This window comes from Tupaia chinensis, unplaced genomic scaffold, assembly GCF_000334495.1.
Source record: "Tupaia chinensis unplaced genomic scaffold, TupChi_1.0 Scaffold148822_1, whole genome shotgun sequence".
Classification (NCBI taxonomy): Eukaryota; Metazoa; Chordata; class Mammalia; order Scandentia; family Tupaiidae; genus Tupaia; species Tupaia belangeri.
The window spans coordinates 348598-361331 of record NW_006208669.1 but is presented as its reverse complement, the minus strand read 5'-3'; the positions used below and the strand labels follow the sequence as shown (position 1 = coordinate 361331).

Genomic DNA, 12734 nt, shown 5'->3' with positions numbered 1-12734 from the left:
AACCGCGGTCGACTACATGGGAGTCCAGCAACATAGCCATTATGCCAACTGCTGGTCCCAGGTGTTAATGATTTGTGAAGGCAGGAGAGTTCATAGAGAATGTGTAATAAAGATAAAGTCATCACACTTTCAACCTGGTCTCTCGAGGACAGCAAATCAACAGTAAAAAAGTTCTTTTCTTCCCAGGCCAGTGTCCACAAGGGAAATTAGTTTCTAAGAAGTTGCAGTTATAAGGAGGAAATGTACCTAATGAAGAGCTATGGGGTGATGTAACTATTTCATCTGTCCTTGTCTCTCAAGAAGGACAGACACTGGACAAGACACTGTTGATATTTTTGAGATCTCGTCTTGCTAGGGGACCATGTTTAATTCTTTCTCTGTGTCTTGTCTGGGAACAAAGCTTCAGTCTCCATCATCCACCATCCAGAGGGAAATGTACCCTTCTGTAAGAAGACTGTCTTCTCTGAGACGCCCCCATACAGGTAAGTCTGAGAGCTGATAGGTACTGCAGGAATGGGTTCAGAGAGAATGGATGCCAAGAACATCTACCTTAGGTCATTCTGAGAGCCAAACCTGCCAAGCAAGAGTCAAGAGACTGATGCATTTGGTAACCTGTCTGACAAAGTTATTTGTCAGTAAGTTATTTACTAAGTTAAGAAGCCAAGTGTCTGTCAGACTTAGCAATGCAGGCATCATTGTGGACAATTTAGTGATGGGAATAGCCATCCAATTGGATGAGGTGAAGAAGGAATGTGAGAAATGAATGATTTCAGTCAAATTAGAACATATACACAGAACTTTTCAGTAAAGAAATAGGAAAAGGAGAATCAGAGTTGTGTTGAGATGTGTAATGACTTTCAGGTTTCTTAAGGAACTTTCAAAATGAGTGTATTTGTGCATATTTCTGTATTTTTGAGGGATCCAGATGAATGGATTGGTTGTAATTTATACCTTGCAACAGTATTGCATGAGACTTATATTTCACAATTTCTCCTTTCATATGGGGAATTCACATAAAATTTTTACTCAAAGATCAAGATGGGACTATTAAAGAGCTTTTGCTTACAAGTATTTTCTTGCTGGTGAGGTTGACTATGTTTGTGGATCTAATTTCTTTTTATAGATTGCCAATAATGTAGGTTTTTATGTTCTAGTGTCTGAATGTTTTTGATTCTTTCGATACTTTTTTCTCTTAAATAATATACTGATGTTTGTATATAAAATTTTCAGAATGTCATTCAATTATTTTACATATAGGTATATATTGGTTGAATGTGAAAAGTTAATAGACTATGTTATCTAATCTAATAGTCAATCCGGTTGTGTACATACCCACACCTTCTAAATCTTTATTAACTTAGAATAATTCCTCTGCATCAGTAGTAGAAACAAATCTCCTTTTATACATATTTTCATCTTATTTCACATTTATGTTTACTTATTGTTTTCTTCTGCCTATTATCATTAATTCTTTTTTAATTTTTGAATTCCGTTTCAAAAGGTGAATAATTACTTTATATATTTATGGGGTACAATGTGACGCTATGATATATGTATGCACACAATGATTAAACTATGCTAATTAACATACCTATCCCTTCATATACTCATTCTTTATTCATGGTAAGAATGTTTGTTTGTTTGTTTGTTTTTTTTTTTGGAGGTGTTTTTCCCATAGGGCTTGTGCGCTCGCCAGAAAGACAGAGAGAGACAGAGAGATAGAAAGCGAGAAATCACCCCCCCAGGGGGGATGGCCATGCCACAATCCCTTCTCCATTCTCCTCTCAGGATCTTGGGCACACGTGCACATGCATCCGGCATGAGTTTAAGCCACCGGGTCCAAGTGGAGACTGGCAGTTTGTGTAAAGCCTATGTCACTGGACTCTCTTGCAGTTGACCATGGTTTGAGTCCTGGACCAGGTAGCTTAAACCCACTCTGGGCACAGATGAATGAGTGCCCAAGATCCTGAGAGGAGAATGGAGGAGAAGGGATTGCGGTGTGGCCATCCTCCCTGAGGGATAATTTCTCACTTTCTGTCTCTCTGTCTCTCTCTGTCTTTCTGGCGAGTGCACATGCCCTATATCAAAAACCTTTCAAACAAACAAACAAACAAACAAAAACAAAAAACAGACAAACAAACAAAAAAAAACCACTACTGTGTAAGGGCCAGTAGATGGTATAGTGATTAAGACACTGGAGTCTCACATGGCCAACTGTGATTTGAGTCCCAGACTTGGTGGCTTGCTTTCTCACTTTCTCTTTTAGTGTCACATTCTGTTGAGTGCATATACCCTTTAGCACATTAAAAAAAATCATAATAAGTAATTCTAAAAAAAATGATTCTGGGGAGAAGATTAGGGGAGGTGAATATATAACCTCATGTATGTTTGCTACATCCCTCAAGCCATTTTGAGCCTAGCTAGGGAAAATGATGTGGAATTAAATAAAATCAAGAAAGTGATAGTCCCACATGTTAAATAAGTACATGCAGGAAGTGTTCTTTTCCTTTAAGAATGTTTTTAAAAAAAATTAAAAAGAAGATGACTTTACAAGCTGAGAATGTATAGTGATTGAATGTATAAAAGAAATTAAAATAAAATAAACTTTTATGGAGGTTGAAAGAGTAGATGTTCTTGAGAAGGAAGGAGAATAAAAAATTCCAAATATACCAGTGACAGAGTCCCAAAGGAGGGAAGCACATTAAGTAAAAGTGAGTACTGATGCTCTGGAGTCTGGTGAAGCTTAAAGTGAAGTTCAGTGTTTGGGGGATCAGTGTGGGCAGGGGTAGGAGGTGTAGAGTTAGAGCTGTTTTCGTTTTTTATTTTATGTTATTGTTTTTTTTTTCATTTCCTTTTTATTCTTTTCCTCTTATTTATTTTTTATTCTTATTTTTTTAAACATACAATGACTATACATTATTTGACTTATAAAGAGAATTTATACCACATGAAATACATCTCAGACCAGTCCAGTTGAACATACTATACACATTATCATTAACAGGTATTAAACCATTTCTGTCCCACAAATATCTTGCCTCTCTATTTTTTTCTCCTTGATTTATTTCCCTCTGTGCTTCCTTTCTCACACCCTCCTTTCACAATGTCTCCAGCATCCATAACTACTTTCACTGCTTTTATGTCCTCCAATCTTTCAATCTCTACCATAGAGTGTGGATAGTTGGTATATATGAAGTGGAGACATACAATGTCTGTCTGTAATAGCCTGGCTTGCTTCACTCAGCAATCAATCTTCCATATTTAACCACTTTCTATCAAATTCCAGGGTCTTGTTTTTTATGGCTGAATAGTATTCCATTGAGTATATATGCCACACTTTTTCAATCCATTCATCTGATTGTGGACATTTGTGTTGGTTCCATGCCTTATAAATGATGAATAATGCGGCAACAAACATTGAAGTGGAAGTGCTTTTCTGACTGAGCATTCTCCTGTCCTTTGGTTATTTGAAATTTTTTCTTATTTATTTAAATTTATTTTATGCATTAAATCACTATACATCACTTAGCTTATAAAGTGAATTTATACAACATAAATACACTTCATACCAGTCCAGTTGAGTATAGTGTACATGTTATCATCAACAGTTAATAATCCATTTCTGTTTCCCATAAATGTCTTATCTCTCTATTTTTCTCCTAATTTATTTCCTCCATAGGTCATGTGTGCTTGCTGGAAAAAGACAAAGACTGAGAGAAGGAAAGTAAGAAATCACTTCCCAGAAGAATGGCCACACCACAATCCCTTCTTCTCCATTCTCCTCTTGGGATTTTGGGCATGTACATACAGACATGGTATGGCTTTTATTGTATTTTTAGAATTTTTTAGATAGTTTTTTATTATGATTTATGCATTCAATCACTATACATTATTTAGATTTTTAAGTTTCTGGGTCTGGGACTTGAACTGTGGTTACTCATATGGGTATCCATTGCCTGAATCACTATGCTACCTGCTGGTCCCAAAGGTACATTCTTCATGGAGGATGGAGTCATGTGTTTGAAGCTATCATGGAAGAGGTGCATTTTTCAAGGAGAGTCAAATCATATGCTTGAAGCGATGAAATTTCTGCTTTATTTTCTGCTGGAGAGTCATTGAGGGCTAGATCTGAGATACAAAATCCAGTTTTCTGATTCCATTGATTTTTAATTAAACATAATTCCATAGACTTTTACCCTTTCTTTAAAGACTCTATAGTTTTGTCATATTTTGGATATTTCATTTTTTGAATTGTGGGTTTATTGGCCTTTCTCATTGTTCTCTTGGGGAGTTCAATCTGTAACATATCCAAACATCATAAATACATTGCACTATTCTGTATCAAAAATGTTCATTTTAACTGGTTTATTACTGATGTTGGGCATACTTGGGTATAACTGGGCTTGGCATGCCTCAGGATCAAGGGAGTTTTCTCTTCATCACCATCTCTCAGGGCCACCTGAGCTTATTAGATCTTTTTCCCTTCCTCATGCATCCATTCCTCTTTTTTTTGGGGGGGAGCGTAGGTAAGGGGTGTTTGCCATAGGATGTATGTGCCACAATCCCTTATTTTCCATTCTCCTGTCAGGGTATTGGGCATGCATGCACATTGTACCCAGGGTAATTTTCAAGCTGCCAGGTCCAGGACTGGAACCATGGTTGACCATGTGGGAGTCCAGTTGAGCATACTAGACACATTTCATCAACAGGTATTAAACCATTTCTGTCCCACAAATATCTTGCCTCTCTATTTTTTTCTCCTTGATTTCCTTCTCTACATGCTTCTTTTTTCCCCACTGTCATTGCACAATGTCTCCAGCATCCATAACTACTTTCACTGCTTTTATGTCCTCCAATCTTTCAATCTCTACCACAGAGTGTGGACAGTCGGTATATATGAAGTGCCACCATGCCACGTACTAACCCTTTATTCTTTTTATTTATTTATGGAGGCTTTTGTCTTATGGTGCTGAACTCACCAGAGAGATAGAGATACAGAGACAGAGGTAGTGAGAGGGAAAGTGAGAAATCACTCCCCTGGGTAGATTGCTATGCTTGAATCCCTTTTCCTCCATTCTCCTCTCTGGATCTTGGGCACACATGCACATGTGCCTGTTGCAAGTTTCAAGTCACTGGGTTCAGGACTCGAACCATGGTCATCAATATGGGAGTACAGTGACGTAAATGCTATACCATCTGCAGGCCCCCTTCATTTTTTTTTAAAGGCTTTTGCAATCCCCCTGGGGGAATGGCCATGTCACAATCCCTTCTCCTTCATTCTCCTCTTGGGATCATGGGCACACATGCATCCATGCCCAGGCTGAGTTTAAGCCACTGGGTCTGGGACTTGAGTTGCAATCGACTACATGGGAGTCCAGTGACATAGCCATTACTCCAACTGCTGGTCCCTGGCACCCTTCATTGTAGCGAGCAGATATTTTTGTTTCTTTTAAAACAAATTATGAACTCTTTATAAGCCAGATGATGAGCAGTGATTCAATGTTGAAAAATTTATAAGATTAATAAAAATAAAATAAAATAAAAATCAGTCAGTTAAAATGAAGGTCCATGTTTCTTGTCTATGGAAAGCTTAGCAACTGGAATTTGGGAACCATTTCTGCAATTTTTTAGGGAAATGATGATTCGATGTTACAGAATGATCTCATATCCATTATTTTCCTAATCGATGTGGCTGATGACTCTAGAGTTCATAGTTTTGTGTGTGTGTTAGTGTGTATGTGTGTGTGTGTTTGTGTTTTGCAGAACAGGAACAGATCTCAGAACACGTTTATCTGAGTTCTTAAATTCCAAACTGTGATTCTACCACTACGACACCTGCTAACCCCCCACATTGTGACTCTTATATGTGTTTGAGTACTTACCAACAGATGAAAATTAGGAGAGCTCTATGGTGATCCATGGAAGACCTTTGAAATAAATTACTGTGTGATTTCACTAAGATATCTGAAGTAGTCAAAAATAATAGAATCAGAAAACAGAATGGTGGTTGCCAGGGATTGGTGAAAGGGAGAAAGACTGTTGTTTTTCAATGTGTTTAAAGTTACAGTTATTGGGAAAGCTGGTGGCATGGTGGTTAAGGCTGTTGAATCCAACATGGCGGACTGTGCAGGTCAAGTCCAAGACCTGATGTCTTGGGAAACATGCCAGGCATGTGTCCATGCATGCCCAACATCATAAAAGAAGAGGGGATTGTCATGACCATTCTCCCTGCTAGGTGATTTATCACTTTCCTTTGCTCTCTCTCTCTCTCTGTCTGGTGAGTGCAAGTGCCCTAGGACAAACAAAACAAAAACCAAAAACCAAAAAACCAACTAATTGAGAAGTCATATTACATTCCATAGATATGTACAATGATTATTAGTGAATAAATAAGGAAGCTAATCCTATAGACTACTTGATCTATAAGAACAAAGAAATGAAATAGGAAGTCCTAAGCGGAGATGGCACCATGAAAGCCTAAAGGGGATTAGATCCATACAAAAATATAGAAAATAATTGTGACAAAAAATACTAAATATGGCATTTCAACTATGTCAGTAATACCTATGTGTGTAATAGCCATCTTATTTTCCTCTCTTCAGGTAATCATAATGGAACCAGGAAATGATACACAAATTTCAGAATTCCTTCTTTTGGGACTTTCAGAGGAACCAGAATTGCAGCCCCTCTTATTTGGGATTTTCCTCTGCATGTACCTGATCACCGTGTGTGGAAACCTGCTCATCATCCTGGCCACCATCTCAGTCTCCCACCTGCACACCCCCATGTACTTCTTCCTCTCCAACCTGTCCTTTGCTGACATCTGTTTTACCTCCACCACCGTCCCAAAGATGCTGGTGAACATCCAGACACAGAGCAAGGCCATCACCTATGCAGGCTGCATCACCCAGCTGTTCTTTTTCTTAGTCTTTGGAGCATTAGATGACTGTTTTCTGACCGTGATGGCCTATGACCGGTATGTGGCCATCTGTCACCCCCTGCACTACACGGTCATCATGAACCCCTGGCTCTGTGGAAAACTTCTTCTGGCATCCTGGATCGTGTGTGTCCTGCATTCTTTGTTACAATGCTTAATGGTGTTGAGGCTGTCCTTCTGTACACATGTGGGGATCCCCCACTTTTTCTGTGAGCTTAATCAGATGGTCTACCTTGCTTGCTCTGACACCTTTGTTAATGACATAGTGATTTATTTTACATCTATGCTGCTGGGTGGTGGGCCCCTCGCTGGGATCATTTACTCTTACTCTAAGATCGTTTCATCTATACGTACAATCTCCTCAGCTCAGGGGAAGTACAAAGCCTTTTCCACCTGTGCCTCTCACCTCTCAGTTGTCTCTATATTTTATTGCACAGGCCTGGGTGTGTACTTTAGTGGTAGGGCTACTCACAGCTCACACTCAAGTGCAACAGCCTCGGTGGTTTACACTGTAGTCATACCCATGCTGAACCCCTTCATCTACAGTCTGAGGAATAAAGACATAAAGAGGGCTCTGAAAATAGTCTTTGGAAGGGAAACTATGAAAGAATCAATTGGCCTGGAGCTGAAGTAGTGCCCATGACTGCAGAGTTCAAAGCCTTGGAGCTAAAAGTTGTGATTTTCTGATGAAATTGTGAATGTAAAGTTTGCTCTTCTTGTCTATACAATTGCAGTAACACTGTATCTAGCTTTCTACACTCTCCCATATCCAGCAAATACTTTTTTGATATTTTTCTACTTCCCCAAAGTTATTCCCAGCTTTGTTTCATAAATACTTGAAAATTTTTGTTATCTCTGTGCACCCTTAAGTATTATTTATTTTTAAGTGATGGATATCATTCTGAACAATTCTGAGCCATGCCACAATCCCTTCTCTCCCATAATCATTTCGGAATTTTTGTATGCATGCACAAGTGCCTGATTTGATTTTAAAGCCACCAATCCAAGACATGAAGTGGGATCAGCCATGCAGTGGGAGTCAAGAACCTTCACCAGCTGGCTCCTTTTATGGCTATTATATATATATATTTTTTCAAATATTTCCTCTTGGGAACTAGCAGTTAGCGTAATGGCTATGTTGCTGGACTCCCACGTAGTCTTCCGCGGTTCGCGTCCCGGACCCGGTGGCTTAAAACTCACGCTGGGCACGTGTGTGTGCGTGCCCAAGATCCTGAGAGGAGAATGGAGGAGAAGGGATTGCGGCATGACCATCCTGCCTGGGGGGCGGTTTCTCGCTTTCTGTCGCTCTGTCTTTCTCTGTCTGTCTGGCGAGCACACATGCCCTATAGTGAAAACCTCTCTCAAAAAAAAAAGAGGTCCCTGGTTCAAGTCCAGGTGCCCCACCCCCTAAAAAAATTTCCTCTCTGCAGTAGATTGAATCTGTGAAGTGGAACCCAAGATACAGGCGAGAGAGGAGCACTTATTTTGATCGATTTGAGAACTTGCTGCAGCTCTATATTTTTCTACAGTTTCTTTTTATTGCAGTTTCATCATCACATTTATGTACCTTGATTTATTAAATTTTCTGCACTATCTGCTATCTGGACAGTTTTCTTTTTTGTCCAGTTTTATATTTTGTATATTAATGACAAACTTGGAAAAAAGCACAAGTGAAAAGGAGAGAGAGAGAGAGGGAATGAAATAGCTCTCTCCTAAATTTTGTCATAGTCAAACAAAATGTCTCTGTCTTTCTCAGATGAGCGCATGTACTCTCTTTTTATTTTTTATTTATTTACTTTTTTGAGAGGATTTTGCTATAGGGTGCGTGCACTCACTGGAAAGACAGAGAGAGATAGAGAAACAGGAAGTGAAAAATCACCCCCCAGGGTGGATGGCCATGCCACAATCCCTTCTCCTCCATTCTCCTCTCGGGATCATGGGCACGCACACACACACATGCCTGACGTGAGTTTAAGCCACCGGCTCTGGGACTCGAACCGTGGTTGACTACGTGGGAGTCCAGCGACATAGCCATTACGCTAACTGCTGGTCCCATGATTTATTATTTATATTCAATCATCATACATTTCTATAGCATACAATATTTTTCAAGGCATATGTATGCAGTATTTTATAATCTCTACCTATCATATACACATATATATTAATATAACTTTTGATTTAAATATATTTATATTTATATATTATATATATTTATATATTTTGATTTTTGCTGAAGGGCACATGTGCTCACCAAAGAAAAAGAGAGACAGGGAGATAAAGAGAGAAAGGAAAACTGAGAAGTCTCCCCCTGGGGGAATGGCCATATTGCAATCCCTTCTCCAGTCTCCTCTCCGAATTTTGGGCACACATGCACACGGACCCAGCATAATTTCTCTCCGAACAGGTCTGGGACTTGAACTGTGTAGTCAGCCATGCTACATGGTTACGTTTCCAGCACCTTAATCTCCATACCACCTGCTAACCCATGACAATTAAATTTTAATTCAGAGTTGGTGAAAGTAGCTAATGATCTCTGGAGGCAGGAGGGTTCATAGAGAACATGAATAATAAAGACTGAATTAATTACATTTCCAACTTGGTCTCTTGAGAACAACAAATCAGCAGGAAAATTGTCCCTTCTTTCCACACCAGTGTCCACGAGGGAAGTCAGCTACTAGGAGGTTGTAGTTATAAGGAAGAAATGTACCTAGTGAGCAGATATAGGTAGCTGAAAATATTTCTTCTGTCATTGTCTCTTAAAGAGTACAGCCTTGGGCTGGATGATTTTTCTGGAATCTTAAAGTCTGGCTAGGGTACTATGCTTAGTTCTTTCACTGTGTCTTTTCTAGGGACAGAGCTTCAGTTTCCATCACCACCTATCCAGGAGAAAATTTACCCTTCCACCAGAAAACTGTCCTCTCTGAGTACCCATACAGGTGAGTGTGAAAACCTGGTAGGTACCTCGGGAACAGTTCAGAGAGAATGGATGTCAAGAACATCTACCTGAGATCACCTGAGAGGCAAACCAGCCTAGCAAGAACCCAGAGGTTGATGTGTTTCATTACTTGGCTGATCAAGTTAATCATCATTAGTTTGTTTAGTATGTGAAAAAGCCATTTGTCAGACTTTGCAATGCAGCCATCACTGTAGACAATTTAGTGATGGGAATAGACATCCAATTGGATCAGGGTGAATAAGGAATTGGAGAAATAAAGTGATTTTAGTCAAATTAAAACATATGCCCTGATGGGAACCAGCAGTTAGCGTAATGGCTATGTCGCTGGACTCCCACGTAGTGGACTGCGGTTCGTGTCCCGGACCCGGTGGCTTAAAACTCATGCCAGGCATGTGTGCGTGCGTGCGTGCCCAAGATCCCGAGAGGAGAATGGAGGAGAAGGGATTGCGGCGTGGCCATCCCCCCTGGGGGGTGATTTCTCGCTTTCTGTCTCTATGTCTCTTTCTGTCTATCTGGCGAGCGCACGCACCCTATAGCGAAAACCTCTCCAAAAAAAAAAAAAAAAAGAACATATGCCCTAAAGTTGCAGTTAAAGAAGTCGGAAAAGTAGAATCAGAGTTGTGATGAGATGTGCAATGACTTTAGGGTCTCTTAAGGAATTTTTGAAAAGAGGGTATTTGTGCATATTTTTGTTTTTATTGAAGAATCCAGATGAACAGAGTGCTTGCAATTCATACCTTGTGACAATAGTTCATAAGACATACATTTCAGTTTCTCCTTTCACATTGGGCATTCACATAAAAAATTAATCAAAGTTCAAAATAGGAATATTAAAGAGTTTTTACAAATAGTTTTTTTTTTTCTTGCTGGTGAAGTTGAATAGATTTGTAGGTCTGTTAGCTTTTTTAAAAAATATTTTTTATTTCAATTTATTCTATACATTCAGTCATGTTTATCACTTTTTACTTAATTGAAAATCATACAAGTCTTTTGTTTTGATATTCTGGGGTCTGAGAATTTTGTATATTTTTAATTTTAAATAATGAATTTGAGCTTTTCTTTTTCTCTTGAGATTTTTTTGCTATAGAATGTGTGCACTCACTGAAGAGATAGAGAGAGACAGAGAGACAGAAAATAAGAAATCACCCCCCCAGGGAGGAAGGCAATGCCAATCCCCTTTCCTCCATTCTCCTCTTGGAATTTTGGGCATGCACACACATGCCTGGCATGTTTCAAGCTGCTGTTACGGGAACTTGAACCACGGTTGGCCATGTGAGAGTCCAGCACCTTAACAACCTGCTGTCCCCTGATTTAAAGATTTTAAGTCAAATTTTCATAATTACATTGAATTATTTTATGTGTTGATAGGTGTAGATATGTATCGGATGAACGCAAAAAGTTAATAGATTTGTATTATCAAATCTAAGAGTCTGACATATTGTGTACACATCCACCCACCCCTAATTTTTATTGACTTGGAAAAATGCTCTTCCATCAGTAGTAGAAATAAATCCTTTTTTTTTTCAATTTAGCACATGTGCTTGGCTGAGAGAGTGAGACAGAAAGACAGAGTGGGAAAGTGAGAAATCAGGCCCCAGGGAGATGTCCCCCTCTGCAATCCTTCTTCTCCATTTTCCTCTCAGGATTCTGGGCATGCATACACACAAGCCCAGTGTGATTTTCAAGCTGCTAGGTAGGTCTGGCACTTGAACTACAGTCAGCCATGTGGGAGTCCAGTGCCTTAACCACTATGATACTTGGCCTCCCAAATTATGACTCTTGTAATAATAAAAATGTTTAAATACCAATCAACAGAGAAAAATGAGGAGAAATCTATTTTGATCCATGGAATACCTTTGAAAACCAATGAAAGACTGATTGCACTTAACTAAGGGATCGGAAGTAGTCAAAGTCATAGAAGCAGACAATCGAATGGTGGTTGCCAGGGAGCTGGCGAAAGGACAAAACAGAGAGTTGATTTTTCAATGGATATTAAATTATAGTTATTGTACCAGTTGGTGGTGTGGTGCTTAAAGCAGCTTAATTGCACATGGTTGACTGTGCAGGTCAACTCTCAGACAAAGTGGCTTGGAAAACTTGCAAGGCATGTGTTCATGCATGCCCAATATCCTGAGAGGACAATGGACTGTAGTGTGGCTCTTACTCCTGGGAGGGGCTGATTTCTCACTCTCTCTCTCTCTCTCTCTCTCTGGTGAGTGCATGTGACCAACAGCAGTACTAAAGAAAGAAAGCCTATTAAAACAACATATAATACTCCATAAATATATACTATTATTTGTCAATAAATACATGAACAATCCTGTAGAATACCTGATCTCTGGGAACAAAGAAGTGAGATAAGAAGTCCTAGCAGAGATGACACTATGAAAGCCTAAAGGGGATTAAATCCATACAAGAACATAAAAAATAACTGTGTGATTGTAAAATATTACCTATGGCATTTCAACGAAGTGAGTAATTTCTGTTCATGAGAAATTAATCATCTTATTTTCTTTTTAGATAGTCACTATGGAACCAGGAAATGATATTTCAGAATTTCTTCTTCTGGGACTTTCAGAGAAACCAGAATTGCAGCCCCTCATATTTGGGCTTTTCCTCTCCATGTACCTGATCACTGTGTGTGGAAACCTGCTCATCATCCTGGCCACCATCTCAGACTCCCACCTGCACACCCCCATGTACTTCTTCCTCTCCAACCTGTCCTTTGCTGACATCTGTTTCACCTCCACCACCGTCCCAAAGATGCTGGTGAACATCCAGACACAGAGCAAGGTCATCACCTATGCAGGCTGCATCACCCAGATGTTCTTTTACATA

General features: G+C 39.4%; 1 protein-coding gene across 1 annotated transcript; it reads left to right on the top strand.

The window, feature by feature from the left end:
• The first annotated feature begins 6611 nt into the window (after positions 1 to 6611).
• On the top strand, positions 6612 to 7571 carry LOC102473587 (olfactory receptor 7A17-like). Its single transcript, XM_014585077.1, has one exon. It carries the CDS (start codon positions 6612 to 6614, stop codon positions 7569 to 7571), a length of 960 nt encoding a protein of 319 aa, XP_014440563.1.
• Positions 7572 to 12734: the final 5163 nt, after the last annotated feature.

Excerpts from the sequence above, each read along its gene's own strand:
- LOC102473587 (XM_014585077.1), top strand. The coding sequence starts at position 6,612 with ATGGAACCAGGAAATGATACACAAATTTCAGAATTCCTTCTTTTGGGA.